At 40.8% G+C, this 18581-nt stretch overlaps 1 protein-coding gene across 1 annotated transcript in view; it reads left to right on the top strand.

Moving 5' to 3' along the window:
* Positions 1 to 1618: 1618 nt before the first annotated feature.
* Positions 1619 to 18581, top strand: part of dner (delta/notch-like EGF repeat containing) — a 59052-nt gene continuing 42089 nt past the window's right edge. Inside the window, exon 1 of the mRNA XM_044203087.1 lies at positions 1619 to 2243. Coding sequence (XP_044059022.1) covers positions 1908 to 2243 — 336 coding nt within the window. The 5' untranslated portion in view covers positions 1619 to 1907. The remainder of the gene's footprint in view (positions 2244 to 18581) is intronic.

Raw genomic sequence — 18581 nt, 5'->3', positions numbered from 1 at the left:
AGACAAAAACTTCTCTATGCTTCATCATATTGAAAAGAAGGTGAGGGAGTTTGCGTTAGTAGTGCTGTTTATTTTGTCAGTACTGACTTTTTTTGTTTTTCAGTCTCCACAATTCAATACATGTGCTTAGTACACTATACATATCGATACAATTAAAGTGCACTCCAGTGATTTAATATTACACTTCCCTAAAGTGGGGGGACTTTTATGAGACAAATATCCTGATTTCACAAGTAGTTCTGTGTAGTCTGGTGCCTATATGTACATTTAAACTGTTTTTGCTGGTTTGTAATCACTCCTCGTCCTGGCCATTAAAAGATCCCTTTTAACATGCTTCCAATGTAAGAGATGGTGGGAAAAATACTTTCCAAAGTCTATCTGAAGTTAATATAAGGCTTCAGCAGTTAGACAAATCAAGTGGATATCTTCCAAACTCTTTTTAGTACAAAATTCCCTCTTTGTGTTTCCCCGGCCAGTATTTCCTTGCTGAGCTGCAGTGGAGGGATAGAAACAAAGCTTCAGAAGTACCTCCCATAATGTGACTCTATGGTATCTTTTGTTAAACCCTCCTTGCCTTGTTAAATGCTCAGGTCTTTCAAACTCCACACCACAAGTTCCGGGTTTCTTTTCTAAATTTGTAATTCCCAAACCCAAATAACTCAGGTCAAACTAGTGCTAGTGACTAGTAAATTTAACATGTAAAATCGGTGGACTGCCCCTTTTAAAGTTCAGTGTCCTTGAAAAACCACTGATCTGTAATAGGTTATTCAGTCAAATAAAAACCTCTGTGATCACCCACTGCAGGATTCCTAACAAAGAAGCATTGCATCGGATTAGGGACTTAGTGTACTCGAGGGAAAATCCACCCCAAAACAGAATTCATAATGATTAGTATTTGTGAACATGCAAATGTCTCTTGCAAATGCGCAATATAGAGAAGACTACAGAACAAACTCATCCTGGCAGTTTTGACCGGACAAGTGAAGTAATTGTATGTAGCCCTGGGAAAGCTGAAAACAGTTTTTTCCCCCTCTTTTCTTACCAACAACCCAAAACATGTCTGTCTGTCCTTAGGTTCATGTATGTTAACTTTTATGTCAAGACATTCACTCACCACGTTGGTTGTTACCCTGGTGAATGAAAGAGGGATGATCTCTCACCTTTGGGACTGCACCATCCATATACATTCTGCTTTTAGGGAACTGTTTTATGAATAATTTTGGACAAATGTGTTTTTTCCAACCACCAGTGCCTCCATCAGCATGAGTCTGCTGTTTTGAGTGCATCATCTCCCTTGTGGTAATACCGCCTGTTATCACTGGAAAGCAGCTAATCTTAGGGCAAAGCTGATTAGGATTTTCTCCACCACCACCACCACCACCACCACCACTCCTCCTCCTCCTCCTCCTCCCCTCTGACTTCCCTGACTACAGCCTCCTCCCTCCCCAATTGAAAGCCCGGCTTCAAGGAGAGGTTATGGATGATGCGACTCTAAATGAGGAGGGTGCAGAGCTCCTCCGCTACTCCGCACAGTGTGTATGTGAGAGAAGCCAGGAAGGAGAGAGGGAGCATCTGTGAAGGTGGTGGGGGTTGGGGGGGCGGGAGTGTCGTCAGCTATCATCGTCACTGTGACTCGGAGAGAGAAAAGAGCCGAGAGCCCTCCCCTTCTCCTCCCGCATCCCGCATCCCTACCTTCTCTCCCTCAGCCTCCACACCATCAGCCAGCCTGATCTCAGTCATTCTGCCTGCGCACAGCTGAGGCTCAACAGCCTCTCTCTCTCTCTCTCTCTCACATACACACACAGTCGCTCACACACCACCACGAACAGCAGCGGCTTGTGCTCTGAAAGAGGAGAAAGACATACACAACAACAACACCCCCCCAAAAAAGGAGAACAAACCAGAGGATGAGGATGAGTGTGTGCAGTGTGCCGGCAGTTCCCTGCTGCCGTCCCACACAGATTGTACAGAGCTTCACGCCCCCCCTGCTTCTCCTCCTCCTGCTCCTGAGCAGCAGCAGCAGCAGCATCGGGGCCGTCCCCTCTCCCTTCCAGCTGGCCCCGGCCACCCCGGCCCCAGCTGAGCCCACCCCGACCCAGGCCACACCTCGTCCGGACCCCTGCGAGGGACGACCCTGCCTCAACGGGGGCTTCTGTCTGGCCCTCCTGTCCGCCAGCAGGCCAGAGGACACCTGGGAGTACACCTGTACGTGCAGCCAGGGCTTCACCGGACGCAACTGTGAGGTATGAACACATTTCATCTACCCGTGTGAACACAGGATTAATACTGAGCAGTCTGTGCATGTGTCTGATCTTATTCCTTAGCTTTTGCTTGAGAGGATACTGAGTGAGCATGGAGTAGAGGAGTAAGAAGGAGCTGATGTAAGGGTTGTGTGTGTGTGTGTGTGTGTGTGTGTGTGTGTGTGTGTGTGTGTTAATTTTGGGCTTCATCAGACCCAACCGCATCATGCAGAGAAAACATGATTATGGTCCAAGTGTTAATTACTTTATAAAGCAGAGAATAAAGAGCTGTATTTGCTTATTCTTTGTATTTTGATAGGAACTGGTGGTTTTTTTTTCAGTCACTGGGATCCATTATGTATTAAATATGACTACTACTACCCATCATCTCTCTGCTGAAACCAACGAGGGTTCACCTTGGATGATGTGTGTGATACACCTGCATCCCATCTGTGTTTTGATTTGCATGTGTTGCCATACATGACGGTATCTGTGAGTGCATTCTTGCTGTCTGCTGTTTCTTTTTTTCTTTTTTAAATGTGCTGTCAATGGAGACAGAGTGCTGCGTTGCTGTGGCAACAGGAGGGAAGAGCGGCAGCAGTGAGGTGCGAGTGAAGACTATAGACTTGTGTGCGTGAATAGATAACCACGTACTGTGTGAGCTGTTGAGCTGTTAAAATCCCCAGGTTTTGTTTTTACATCTGTGCAAACCAAAAGTAGTGCAAAGTTACAGTAAATCCTGTGATACATGTATTTCTATGCTGTGCTCTAATTTGTATGTGTACTGAGAAAAAAACTCAAGTATGGGTGAATCTATTAATATCTGCAATTCTGTTGATCAGGCCAGTCTCCACACTGCATTCATTCATTGGAACATCTGGACAGTCATGAATAAGATAAATGCCGTTCTGCTGCAGGTCCCACAACATCTCTTAAAGTTATTTATGTCCGTCCGGGTAAAGCTAGTGCCTTAGCAATGCTACCTGTCTCTGAATACCATTTTGTATGATAACATCATAATTCTTACCCCGTGTTATGCACCCAACTGATACTGGACCAAGTCTGCAAAATCCTCAGCCTGATGCAAAAATACAAAATAGATTTGAGCATCAAAGGTCCTCTTACTGGCTTTTTTTTTTTTTTTTTTTAGCTTTCAGCTGCTTTTCATCGTGTTTAGATTTGGTTTACCAAATAATTTAATAAACATTTTTGTTTGATGGAAGTTTGGAAAATGTAGATTTGACTGCAGATTTTTCTTTTTTCTCCAGGAGTGTCTGTGCTCTGCCCAGTATCATGTCAGATCAGAGAGTCCCTGGAAAAATGCATGAATATTGCTGATATTAAAATATTAGACTAGGCAAGATTGTTCCAGTCATATCACATTGCTGGATTGGGTTTGTGCTCCATTAGAAGATGATTTCCATCGGTGAGAAATGATTGTTTGTGTTTAAGATAGGACCACAAGGATGATGTCAAATAGAGATACACCACCTCCACGCATTGGTACATTCTTTTACATGTCCCTGAAGTTGACCTACACACCTTTGTTCTTCCTGCTGCGTTGGTTATTACACTTCTACCTATTCAAGGACATTTGAAGTTCTGAATCAGCCCTCTTTTATTTTCATTTAGTACTTTATTGATCTCCACATGAACCTGCTCTTCTGCTGGATTGCATGAAATTCATTTGAGCTTTACAATAAATGGAGCTTCAGTAGCAATGGGCTCAATAGGCAGCCGGGCCTCTGAGTCATGCTCAGGTGAAAGAGAGCATCCGCCAGCAGCACAGAGGATAAATCTGCTGCAGCATCACGGAGGGAAACGGCAAGGTGACTGGGTGAGTTTTAGCAGAATCACCAACAGGTGGCAGCCATATCCCCCCTTGTGTATGTTTGCTTATCTTGTGTATGCATGCCGGTATATATGACAGTGGAAGGTATGTACAGGTGAGCATGCTGGTGGTGTGCAGCCAGGACAGAAGCCTTTTAGTGGAGCATTTAGCCAGGGACCTGATCACTGTCTCCTTGGCTGTCCTGGTTTCATGTCTCAGAATAGAAAGGAGCTGCAGTTTGTTACCTCTGCGGCCTGCTTCACTGTGCTCTACTCCACACTAACCACAGAGGACGATGTTGCCACTAAGCCTGAGCTGAGGTTGGACAACACATGCAAAGAAGGGGACATGTTTCAATTTTCATATTTTTCATGCAAAGAGGGGATAAAAACATCTCTCCTTGAGCGCGGTGCCCACAGATCTCTTCTGCCGTGAAATCCTGAAACAACAACATCCACTCCAGCTTTATCCCTCTTATGCACCAAATCTCAGGTCCGGTACAGGCCCAGAGCCGGGCCTGAGGGGGAGTCATTGATTTGTGCCTCCCTCCCCTCCCGCTGGTTGTTTCTTCTCCATGGAAACTGGAGCAGCAGTCAATTGAGATTTGGTCAATGACCTGATTGGCTGAGCATGGTGCTGGTTTGCATCCCCTGTCCTCTGCATGCGTCACAACACAGATGGTCCAGTGAGAAAGGAGGAGGAGAGATCGAAGAAAGAGACAGGAGGAAAGAAGGAGGAGAAATAAATGAGTTGGGGGGGATTAAAGAGAAAGAAAGAGGACGAGTAAGAAAACTATGGATCTCTTCTTGAAGAGAGTAAAGTCCTGGTTTTGGAGCTTAGTGAAGAAAGAAAAACGAGTGTCATGTACTCACCCTCCTCTCTGTCCTTTTATCTCAAATTCTGTGTCAAACCTGGGGCGCCGTTCACAAAGCAGGATTAGAGCAAACACCAAGCTGAATCTGTAAAAGTAAACTAGGATTAAAATTCAGCCATGCCTGTGGATTTCAGGATATTTCACAACATTTTATAAATGATCTGGCTAAGTTGCTTATCCTGCTTTGTGACTTAACCCCCCTGGCTGTGTTTTACACTGCAGGAATCACAGCAGTCTAATGCACACCACAGCAGCAGGCACCGGGGGAAAACAAACCCACTCTACTTGTTAAACTTGCTGAGTTTTAATATCAGCCTGCACCTTTTCTGGATGGCGGCCCTGTAAGCCGTCCTGTTGCTGTTCACAGCCGCTGGCCTTTCTGTGAGTTATTAGCTTCTCAGCCTCTAGCTTATTCATTATTGAATGGCCCATTGTGTGCCCTGATGGATTTGGTAACTTGCTCTACAACACAATAGGGCTGTGGCAGCGCAAAACAGCCGTCTGTCATGAAACAAGTCCAGGGAGCTGTTGCTGGGTTGTGCAGCCATTTAGCTATATGAAAGCAGTGGATCACAGCAGAATTTGTTAAGCTTACAGCCCTGGCATTATGAACACAGGATGTATTTTCTATTTTACTGTTATTTGGAGAGGGGGTGTGGGACTGAAGGTGGTGAAAGAGGTAATATCTCTAAGGAAGCACAGAAGTAATTTAGCTGTTTCTGCAGCAGATAGTTCTGCCTCAACTTAATAAGCTTGCACAGAGAGTGTCAGAGCTGTGATGGACTGGAGGCTTTTTGATCCTTGTGATGAGGATTTTTAGATCTCAGCTGAGAATTTTGCTTATCACTGTTCTTCCCTCAACACATAAAGCTGCTTTCACTGCTTTCTCACTCACAAGTTCCTCTGTTTCACTGTTTTATAAGCATCATTTAAGTCTTCAGGCTTCTAATTGTGATTTTTTTCTTTTCTACCACCAGTGACTCATCAAGAACATATCAAAGGAATAGTTTGATATTTTTGGAAATTATTTTGAATTTAATTATTATTCACGTTCTTGCCGAGAGTTAGATGAGAAGATCAATACCACGCTCATGTCTGTACGGTAAATATGAAGCTATTGCCAACAGCTGGGTAGCTTAGCTCAGACTGGAAACATGGGGGAAACAGCTAGCCTGGCTCTGTCCAAAGATCTGCCTACTAACACCACTAACTAATTTAGTAACACGTTATATCTCATTAATTTAATCTGTACAAAAAACAAATTGAAAACCAACATAATCCCTGTATGGTTTTGCAGGGGTTTATGTGTGAGACTATTTCTTGACCAGGAGCCAAGAAATAGCCCCAGTTAGCATGCCCTATGGTAGGTGGATTTTCTTCAACCATTGGACAGAGCCAGGCTAGTTTTTATGCAATGCTAAGCTAAGCTAAGCTAACATCTCCTGGCTCAAGCTTCATATCTAACGAACAGACATGAGCATGTTATATCTTGTTTGTTTAATCTGTACAAAAACTACCATAAATTGTCATCACTTTTTTTACATGACACCGGGGGTGTTACTGGGGATTAAGTGCCGGAATATTTCTTGGCCAGACGCGGTCACTTCCTAGCATAAAACTTTGTTTTTCCGCTTCTGTTCATTGTACAGATTTAACAAACGAGATATAGCGTATTAATTAGTGAGCCTCAGAGGTGCTTGTAGGCAGATTTTGTTGCCTTTGGACAGAACCAGGCTAGCTTTTCCCCCATGTTTCCAGTCTTTATGCTAAACTAAGCTAACCCTCTCCTGGCCCCAGCTACAGACATGAGAGTGGTATCAATCTTCTCATTTAACTCTTGGCAAGAAAGCGAATAAACGTATTTCCCAAAATCTCAAACTATTCCTTTAAGCTTGTTGCCTTATATGTCGTATATATATCTGTACCATAATCGCTAGGAGTAATGTCTATGTAAGAAGATGGGTGTTGACTCTTAAATCCAATTTCATTTTAAGCAAATTGAAAAAAATATTTTTAATTTCTAATTTGACTAAAGTGACATTATGTTGACATATGATGCACCACCCCAGTATCAAAGAACTAGTTGCACTTCAGCCAAATTCTTGAAATAACCTGATTTGCACTGGAAACAAGTTAAATGATCTCACACTTGGTAGATTTTTTATTTTCACAAGGCGCAGCAACAGACTAAAGATGTTAATTAGATGGGATAATTTTGATGGGAATGTGGGGAGAGACTTGCTATTTACATCCGAGATCCTTTCACTCGCAATCCAGCCAGTTTAAAAACGGTTGAGTAGAAAGTGACATTCATTTGGTAAAGACAGAAAATTTATTTTCTTTTAGGCTGGATGTGACAGTCGTCCCACGCACAAGCTGTAGCATTAAAAAACATCGACTTCCTGACTCAGTGAAAGTAAACAAAGCCGAGTCCTGAAGCTGTTTGTTATTGTGAGAAAGGGGAGTTTCTTTTTGTGTGTGTGTGTGTGTGTGTGTGTGTGTGTGTGTGTGTGTGTGTGTGTGTGTGGCGGTCAGCTCTTGTCTCCCTGGGCCATTCACTCTACTGCTACGGATACAGCCTGAGAGCATCCAATTAAGCAGAGCTGAAAGCTCATCACCAGCCTTTGGTCTCTTTGATATCCCTGGCTTGTTAGTGAGAGGAGAGATAGAAGCTACGAGGAATATGGTTTTTATATATATATATATATATATATATATATATATATATATGTGTGTGTGTGTGTGTGTTTCAATGGACTCTCTTATCCTCTTTCTACAGAGGGACTTCTTTTTATTGCTCTATTTACTGAAGCACTTCTGTTGAACTCAGCAGTCAGTGTATTGTGTCGTTTGTTCAGATGGCCTGGGCTGGTGTTCCCAAAAAGGCAATTTCAGCTCTTGCCACAGTGGTTTTTTAAGTAGTTATGAAATCAAGTAGGGCTGCAACCAGTGATTATTTTCATTATTGATTAATCTTATAAAAAAATATTCAATTTAAAATAATATAAAACAGAGAAAAGCAGCAAATCCTCACATTTGAGACACTGGAACCAGAAATATTTTTCCTTGATAAATGAATTAAACAATTGACTTATAAAATGTAATTTTCTGTTGACAGACAAATTGATCAATCGACTAATTGTTTCAGCTCAAATCAAGATATTTGTGTTAAAGTGATACTATGTGCTTCACATATTATTTATAGTCTGCATGTATGATCTGCATGTCTGATAGTGAATGAAGGAAAAATATGAGTGGCTAATTGTAAAATCTATTTATGAAGAAAATGACCACTAATTTACTATTTCACGGTGTCAGTACACTGCTAGATACTTTTTGTAGGTTCACCAGAATGTACAGCCGAGTATAATTTGAAATCGTATTGTAGGAAAGCAGCAGAGTGTAAATGATTGAAACAAATGAATGAAACAAAGCCAAGTCATCTGATCTTTGTTGTACTGTAACGGTTAACTATAACTGTGCAGAACTGCCATAATTCCTCTGAGAGATGACGAGTGCAGGGACAGTTTTAGAAACATCAAGCACGGTCTTAAACTTTGCTTATTCACCACACCGATAAATGTTTTTGCAGTCAAAAACAGTCAGGCAATAATAAGAATAAAGCAGATTTTCTGTCTAAAATAAAAACATCTAGACGAGACCAACCACAGTCATAATGCCAAGATAACACATCATGTCGACGCCACATCATCTTGGTGAAAATAGAGCATCCTCTAAAATAATCTATAATTACTGTAATATAATAATTATAAGTGTAATAATAAATGTTACTCTCCCTTGTCTGCCTACTTTATTTTTGAATCTGTCTTCTCTTCTGCTTTGCTGCAATATATTACTGTATAAAGCTACACTAGCAGCCCCTAGAGGCTGCAATGTTCATTGCACCCCTCAGTGTAAATTAGTTGGACAGAATATTTCATCGAGTTTGTTTGAATATGGACTGGAGCCACAGGAAAGGATGTGGGATCATTCAAATCAAAGCAGTTCATCTGCTCTGAAGCATGATGGAAAATTTAGATTATAAGATCTCTTGTGTACATAATTGGTATTTTGGCCTGAAGGTGGTGCAAGAGAAAGTTCATCAAGTGTCCAAAATAGAAAAATTCTTCTTAAACACTCAGTTTTCACAGTCAACTTGGAAAATGGATGAAAACAGCAGCAGACTGTTGCATCGTTTGCAAAGGGAAACGTGCATCCTCACGTAATCAGTTACTGATGAAAGCAGGGATGTTACTTTGCTAACAGGCTGCTTATAACCCTGCCGATACCTTTGATACAGCAGCTACCCATCAGCAAAAAAAGAGAGAGACTCCTTTGAGCTATTATCACTGAGCTATCACCGCTATTCATGTTGATATGCTTAGATGTTAGGAGGCAGACTGTGCTGCCTTTGAACAGGAGGACTTGGGGCCAATCACTTTGGTCATTTCCATATCACACATCACCTGGCCTTTTGATCTGTGGGAAGCGCATGAGGAGGTGGTGGTATGATGGCTTAGTGAGGCCTGATACATATGGATAATTCAGGAGATGAGCGGCTCAACACCAAGTGCTTGTGCTCTACGTATTGATTGCTACAGTGGTCCATTACGACAGCTGAAAGTCATATATTGGATCCACTTTGATCAGGTTGGGTTGTTCAGTAGCTTTTGCAATTTGGATTTTATAAAGAGAAAAATATTTACATTTTTAGCCAACGTGAGGTTCTAGAGATATGGTCCACACTGAAATAACAATAACTATTGAATAGATTGCTGTGAAATTTTGTACCGACATTCATGGTCCCCAGAGGAAGAATCCTACTGACTTTGGTAATACCCGGACTTTACTTCTAGCGCCACCATGAGGTTCACATTTGTGGTTCAGAGTGAAACTCGTCCACTTTTGGATGGATTGCCATGACATTTGATGTATACATTCATGCCCCCCACAGGATGAATTGTAATAACTTAGGCGGTCTTCTAACTTTTCCTCTATCGCCATCATCAGGTCAAAATTTCACTTTGTCCAGTAATTTATGACCAAATAACGAATAAATTTCCCATCAGTCTCAGCTATCATGCTAAACTAAGATAGTGAACACGGTAAACATTATACCTACTAAACAGCAGCATGTTAGCATTGTCACTGTGAACATGTTAGCATGCTGACGTTAACATTTAACTACTAATTATAGCACCACTGTGCCTAAATTCAGCCTCACAGAGATACTGCCATGTAGCATGGCTGTAGATTCTTGTTCAAGTAGTGAATCTCGCTATATTTCAGGACACTTGACAATTTACCACGTAAATTCCTAAAAATGAAAATGTCATATGTATTATCTAACTATAAGACAGTTGAAGGCATTAGGAAAATATTATTCACAAGACAACTGGTTACAGAACAGCGCAGAATTCATTTTGAAGGGAACATGTACACACAGCTCTGCCAGCAAAAATTTAAAGATAATAAAATCTATCTGACTACAGTTATGTTTCATCTCTGCCTTTGTCTTTTTTCCTATTCTTGTTTCCTTAAATACAGTGTAATCAGTTGCTGCATTTTCCAAGCACTCCTGACAGCTCACATATCTGCAGCCCATATTTCTTATTTTATCGCCACCACTCATCATGAAGAGGGCTCTTATCTACGTGCCATTGGCTCCTTAATTTTCCTTGAGTCTGGCGGTGAAACTTCCCTCTCTGTCCTGGATAGAAAAGAAGTCATTACATTTCTCCCAGTGGTTTAGTTTAGGTGTTTTTTTTACTGCTTTTTGTCTGCCCTCGTTACTATTTATATCTTTAATGGAGCAGCGAGTTGTGTCACCATCCACAGTATAATGTCAAAAAGGGCAGAGCAGCTCTCACTCAGCAGCACTTCACCCCCATAATAACCCTCTGCTCTGACACCATCATTGTACTGTCGCTTCTAATGACTAGTCTTGTTGTTGTTGCTGATAATGAGTGTATGTGGCATAAGGGAGGTGTGTGTGTGTGTGTGTGTGTGTGTGTGTGTGTGTGTGTGTGTGTGTGTGTGTGTGTGTGTGTGTGTGTGTGTGTGTTAGAGGTGGAAATCATGAATCACTTCGTTTTCGGATCAAAGATTCGCATTCACTGACTATGTAGTTCGTTCACTTTTACCTCAGCTAAGCGGTTGCATCACCGCTTAAATGCACTTCAGTGTTTACAACAGCAAGTGAACGCATCACAGTTCATACAACGACGTTCAGCACTGATTCTGCCTATCTTCAATTCAGTAGTATGTTCAGTCTGTTGCTAGTCCAAGCTATCATGTTCAGTTCAGTACAAAACTCGGCCTATTCAAGCGCTGTACATAAGCTTAAAAATCTCAGCAGAGATTGTGTGTTAGTTATGTGTTCTTGTGCATTGAGTACATGTGTGTCCATATAGTTCAAATACACATATATACCAGGACTGGCATTGGCAGTTTTTGGGCCCTCTATGACATTTTTCTTTGAAAATAACCTGATGAAATGAAAATGATCACCCCTCCCAAAAACAAACTGGCTAACAAGGAGACGATGTCAGATCGAATGAATGAAACAAAACAAAATGGCAGTTCAGTCTGATTATCAGGCTCCTCCCTTAGTACATCACAATACATGTGGCTTTTAATTCATTAGATATAACAAATACATTTGAAATTAGACCTAAATGAGACTGAACCCTATTATAAGAATTAAATAAAAACAAAACCCTCTTATAAATAAGATTCAGGTTCTTTGTTTATTTGGATCCCTATTTGTTGTTACCATGGCAACTACTAATAAAATACAGTATAAATTAAAAAACATGGTCTTAAATTATGCATAAATGCACAAGTAGATAACTATTCCCTCATGTCGCAGCCTCCAAGTATTTCTGACTCAGTCCCTCCTACACTCAAATGTCGTCTTTGTTTTGTGTTTAGTCCTATTTTTACACACTAAACTGCTCCTAAACAGCAAAAAATCCGGTGTCATGTATTCAGTGGATGGACAGCACTCACCGGGGATGCACTCTGTAGCTGTGAGGACTATTCATGGTGAGTTGGTACAAAAGTGATGTAGTGTGTCCTCAGTAAATTAAGAAGGTCAACCCCATCCTTCAAGACCCCAAGACCAGCAGTGGGCTGTGAGGCCATTTGAGCATAGTGACCTGATTGCAGTTCAAATGATGCCCACTGGCCCCAAAAAGACTTTTTCCCAAATACAATAATACAGCTGTAAATGTTTTTCCAAGCGTCCTCAACACTTTTAAAGAAGTGGCCAAAAGAAAAGAGAATAAATACTCGTAAAGTTTTGTATTAGAAAATGATTCTTATGGCTTTCATGTGTGGGGGCGGTTGGCAGGAAGTCAGCCGTCTCAGCCAAAGCAAGACTCTAGTGCGCATGCTCTATCGTCCCAAAATATGTGAAAACCTAAAAAACCGTATTGGTGTAGTGAACAATTTATTGGAATGAATGAATGGGGCACAATCTTTGAACACAGTATCTCTCTTAATACATCATGACTTCCTAATCAGAATCACAAATAAATTAGCTATGAAAAAAAACAAAACTTTGTGGGTGGGGGACGTGAGGAGGTGGAGGACTAGCTCGCCAGTGCCAGAAGTCTGTTCCCCCTTCGAAAAGTGAACGTTAGCATGACCTCCATGGTTGGGGTTAGGTCATAGTTAGGCATTGCAGAGATGGCAGGGTAAGGTTAGGGCTCAAGGAAAGAGTTACCACAAATCCATGAGGAAACAGACTTCGACACGACACAGACTCCGATCCATACAAGAGTGTTTTAGTGTGTAGAAGAGGAGGAGAGGGGCTGACAGCACAGTCAGTGTGTGTATCATCCTCTGCTCTGTTGCCCTTCTTCCTTCCAAATGATGGTGACTCAGTAACAGATGCAGAACTGACTCCTGCTGTCTCCCCCTCAGACACACACAACTTGTCAGTTAAGTTGATCTGACAATATGTTATTTAATGAAGCCAACTGGGAGACAAGCCAGCATGCTGCAGTGTGTATGTGTGTGTTGTGAACGTCTTCTCTTAGCTGCAGACAATAAATGCCAGCTTAATCCAAAAAAAATCCCTTCAGGACCAGCAGAGCACCTCTGACAGAGAGTGGAGCGAGGCGCAGTCACCAGCCTCAGGCGTTAGACACACAGATTAGCTCGTATTAACAGCTGAGCCTGTCTGCCAGTTGATAGCAGAGGCGCTGTGGAAAATTTGGCTGTCTGTTCGGATTGTGCTGGAAATGTATTCATCAAAAAGTAAATATTCAGCCTGAACTAATGAAGGAATTCACCTAAAATTTTGTCAAAAGCAATATTGATTGTAGTAGGAGGAAGGGCACTAACATGAACATACACATACCAAATTCAGACCAAACTCACATATTAGCACATATTAGTATTAACTCATTACATTTAATTTACCTAAAATACATAGTCTACTTGTATATCATACTACAAGTTGCTTTCTAAATGAAGTTTCAGCTCCATAAATATATTTTACATAAATCTACTTAAATTGTCTTCAAAGCTCAACTTCAAAAACTGTGCAGACGTTGGTCTGTACTAAATGTACAGTAAGTATCTTAGCTTTATGTCATATGTTTTGTAATAAGTTATGTAATATAATTTAACCCCAAAACTGAATGTTTCGTAGATGTTCCCCAATTGCATTACATTTGAATTGAAACACTTATTCACAATAATATTTCAGCTTTCAGTTTCAAATTTGAGCTTTTCTTTTACAATTGTTTCTTTCAAATTGACAAAATATTTGGTCCCAATTTGTCTCCATCTTCACCATAACACCCGAGACATTATGGTATTTGAACCCTGGTGGTCTTCATTTTCTATACAAATCTGTCTTTATAAAAGCATTAAGTGTTTATGATGTGATTTTAAATCTTGTATTCAGTGTGTTGGGTGACTGGTGAGCAGTGTTGTGCGTTAAACTTGAGTTTGAGCTGTGGGGGAGAGTCGAGCTCTCTGCCGGGAGGAATCGATCCTGTCTGGAGCTTCGTCTCCTGCTGATTCACCCGCCTCTAACAGCTTCGCTCTGATCACATCAGTCCTCGCTGATGAGATTGCCCTCTTTTGGCTTTTTAGAAATGTTCAAATTTCTAAAAAAAGTATTGAAACTTTTCAAAAAATGAGCTGTAATTCAAACCTACTTATGTGTTTCTGACAAATATTGAACTCAAACAAGTGAACTGAATCATGTCAACTCTACAGCTCTAACCAGGCATATTGACTTGTTTTAATGTGCACTGTGCCATAAAGAGTTTTTAACAACATCTTTGAGTAAAATAAGTAAATAAGAGCAGGGGTGATTTTCCCAGGTATTGGAAAAATATGCATTAACAACAAAAGCAAAAGCTTTCTTCTATTTTCTATAAATGTCCTTTTGCTACCTTCTTGGAAATAACGTGTCTTAGTGTGGTTACCTCAACCATTACAGACAGGAACAGCAGGATTTCAACAGGAAATATGCCAAATTAAACATACTGTGATTTTATTAATTCAACTCAATGTTTGAGTTTTAAAAAATATTCAACAGTGTGCTTGGAGGATAGTCTTGAATTTGGGGGCACCATTGAGAGCTAGAAACACTCGGTGAACACATACCAACAACAATCTGCACCTGGATCCGAATCTGCTCAAAACAAACAAAGTGATAGACAGTCCTGGGATAAATGTGCTATTTTTTTCACTCAGGTAAGTCCAGTAATTAATGAGATAAAAGCACAACTATTTAAGTCAGTTCCACATACACAGTCCTGCTGGTGGAAATACTTACTATACTAAATACTTACTTGCAGCTGAAAATAGTCTCCAACAAATGCACTGTTTATTCTTGTCTGAGTAATGTTTGCTAAAAACTGCAGTGCCCAGCTGTTTTAGGAATTTATTTAGCCTTTTTAAATAAATTACACCTAACACATTGTGTTGACAATAGCAAAAAGAACCAGACTTATCCTTTAAATGAGCTTTAGGGAACAACACCATAACCATAGTACAATATTAACATTTACTTCTATTTATTTTTTTTTTTTACAAACTGAAAAAAACCCATGTTACTCTATATCAGATCTTTTATAAACACAACTCTGTCCAGGACAAAAAATCCCCTGAATCATATTTGGTATTGTCGGTTCAGATCATCCTTCTTGTCAGCCCTCTCCCTCCCTCTGTCATCCTTCGAACATGTTCTGTAGGCGGTGTTGCAGATCGCAGTCAGATGGTCTGGAGCTCCTCAAACAGAATTAAAAGCTGTCGTAGCTTCCAAAAACATTTTCTCCCTCTTTGGGGACAAAGCCGGTGGGAGGACAGCGATGATACACGTCCGGTGTCGCCTCCTACTATGAGGCCTAGTTTTCATTGCAATGCCCCCATTCCTCTCCTAGGGTCTCCATGGCAACGGAGCAATGACGAGGGGAGCTGAAAGATCAACAGGTGGAAAGTACATAACACAGAGCAGAAAATGTCAGAGCTGCGTCCTGCGCGCCTTGCTGAGGACTTTTTTTTTTTATTTAGAAAGGGAACAGAACAAGTCAAGTGGCCCATATTAAGCACTCAGTGGTAAGAGGTTATGGACATGATTTCCATGTTGCTCCTTTGTGCGATCCAGTTTTTTACAGAATTATTCCTGTGCACAGTAATAGCCCTCCAGCTGTTACAAGACTTCCTGAGAGGCAGGTAAAATGAATGGTGATAATTGACGTCAAATTTTTTGGTGACAATGGGAACAGGATGTTCCACTTCCAGTGATTCAGTGACTAATTCCCTGTGGCAGCAGGACCAGCTCCAGACCCATTTTTAGCTTGACATGAAGCAAAGAGGGATTTTGGTTATTTTAATTTAACATACCTATTTAAAACAATAAAATGTGACCTGATAAATCACGCGCTTTCAGTTTTCAAAAGCGACAAAAGCCTCAAGACACCTCGTGTCTTTGATTTAGTTCCAGAAACTGTTTTGCTTTCATGCCACCGCCTGTTTAATCATGTCAGCGGTAGGTGTCACCTTTTTTTTTTCCTTACAGTGGATATCTTGTTTTGCAAGGAACCTTCTGTGTATGTAGGTCAGCGAGAACAGCGAGCTCGTAGATCACCGCATGGAATGACATCCATCTCCACCAGCTGTGGCTTGAGAAAGAGAGAGACTTTTATATTGGATTATAGTGTTTTTCTCCTGCAGAAAGACATTTATTTATACTATAATTCACCCTTTGGACACACAACCCCACACACTATCTATATCCAAACCTGTTACACCAAATTTACTATGATGTATAATAACTAATGTTCCTGCTCCTCAGTAAGTCGGCTCACAGTGGGCAGCAACTTTTTATGCAGAAAGTAATGATGAAACAGCATGTCATACAGAGAGACAGCTTAAAAGCCAGGAGGAGGGCTTCCATCTAAATCATTAAGTCTTCTGTGTTGCACAGCAGAGTCTGCATCTGATTTAATGGTTCAGAGAAGGCAACAGAGAGAAAATATAGAAAAAAACAGCTGCTGACCCAGTGGTGTTTTATTACCATAATGTCCTTGATATGTAATGTATGAGTGATATATACACACATATGTCCACTGTCAGACTACGACTGCCTGTGACTGTGAAAGAGAGATGTAATCCTACTAATGTTTTTACACTACTGCAGGCTATAACTAATAAACATGCACACAGTATGTATGGATGGCACAGTATACAAATCTTCTTTCCTTACTCTAATGCTAAACCTGAAGCTCGTATTTCTCAACAAAGACTTTACCAGTCCTCCATCCTGTTATCTGTTAATGTAGCTGTTAAGGGTTTTACCATTCCTCATGAGATGATGTAGTATGTCACTCAAAAGCCCACACAATTTACAGGGCATGATTGTGCAAGATCCCCCTGATGATGTCATCTGGGTTATCTGGACTTGAGCTCGGAGACTAAAAATCTTTAACAGAAAGCCTCTGCTACAAACTGGAAGTGAGTGTCTTTACCAGTCAGTGAGAGTCTAATGATAGACACTATCGAGTGATGGATCCAGGATGTGTTTTTGCAGTTTGACCCATATTAGAAACTAAACGTCAGGATATCTCAGCCTCTGCTCTGCTGATTTAAATATGGCCGTTTTGTTTTAATCTGTCTCTTGCTAGTTCCCAATTTTCTGCATGTGAAATAGTAAATTGCAGCACTACCCCTTTCGTTTTTACTTTAACACACAACATACTCAAAATTGTTTTTAAATTAAATAGTATGAAACTGGGACACAGCTATACATAAAATAGCAGCCAATCACATGACATTGTCATTCGCTTTATTTAAATTTGTAATTTAATTTTCTCCCAAACAGATGCCACAAAAAAACTCCAAGACTAAAAGCTTTTAGATTGCCTGTCCAAACCAAAATATAATTTTATGATTCAGTTAGCTCACTCATATGTTTTAATTGTGAACTAAAGCATATTTACTCAAAAATAATGAAAAGTGGACAGCGAGGAAGAGCAGCAATAAGTCTTTGTTAAGGGCTGTTAGCAATGCAATGCAAAATGTGTAATTTTTCATATTGCATATCCTGTTTACAGCAGTACTGCTCCAAGCTACAAGTTAGAGGAGGAATAGTCTAAATACAGATGAAATATTTCGTGCCTAATATGAATTGATGTAGTTCTTGTTGTGACAGCTAAAAATACTGTAGTCTCAACACTGACGCAGAGATGATATTAAAGTCACAGCTAATCAAGAATAACTGTAGTGTTGTGAAGTGTCCTCACTAGAGAAATAATCTATCAAGCAGACAGACTAGCTGTCATTGTAATGTGAGAAAGCTGCATACGGGAGATGTAATACCAAACAAAAAACCCCCTCTATCTGTCAGTGCATCTGCTGCAAGAGCAGCTTTTGATAAATTCACAAAGTGCCTGAAAGCTCCTGATCCATTTTAGTCCCCGTCTGATAGAATAAGAAGACAGACAACAGTGTCCCAGCCCTCAAGAAGAGACACCCGAGTCCCCAGCAGCCACAGCTCTACTCGGATAGGTATAAATAGAGCCTTGCAGCACCTCCTCTCTTAAATCATTCTCCTTTCACTTAGTATTCTCCTTACTCCTCTCCTCCTACTCTTCTTGGTCTCATTATCTTGCATCAACCCCCCTCTTTATCTCTCTGTCTATTTTGGCATTTGGCAGAGTTGAGAGGTAATTGTCTTTTGAGGGATGGTGTTGGGCCACCATGATAGGTTATTTAATGTAATTTGTCTGATGACAGCACAGGGGCCCTTGTGGAGCAAAGTAAGTGTCCTCCTGCTGTTTGTTGGCTTTTGAGTGACAGATTTTGCGCAAATAAATGAAGCTCCAATAAAATATGTAAAGATGTATAGGAACAGAAGAGAGGAATAGACAATGTGCAGTGATGTAAAATATATTATTTGGAAGGGCAGTTTCACCTCATTAGCATGTTTTCACCCTATTTCTTTCCACTGCTCCTCCATTTACATCTATTTATGCATCAAGGCGAGATTGAAATTTATCAAGGTGCTCGGACATGTTTGCGTAGGCTTCATGGATCTAAATTTTGAAAGAGGAGTTGCTCTTTGAAGCCACTGGGCCAGGAAGTGATGAGGAAGTTTGAGAGAGAGGGA

Source organism: Siniperca chuatsi, linkage group LG7 (genome assembly GCF_020085105.1).
Source record: "Siniperca chuatsi isolate FFG_IHB_CAS linkage group LG7, ASM2008510v1, whole genome shotgun sequence".
NCBI lineage: Eukaryota > Metazoa > Chordata > Actinopteri > Centrarchiformes > Sinipercidae > Siniperca > Siniperca chuatsi.
This window is presented reverse-complemented; position numbering and strand designations above follow the sequence as displayed.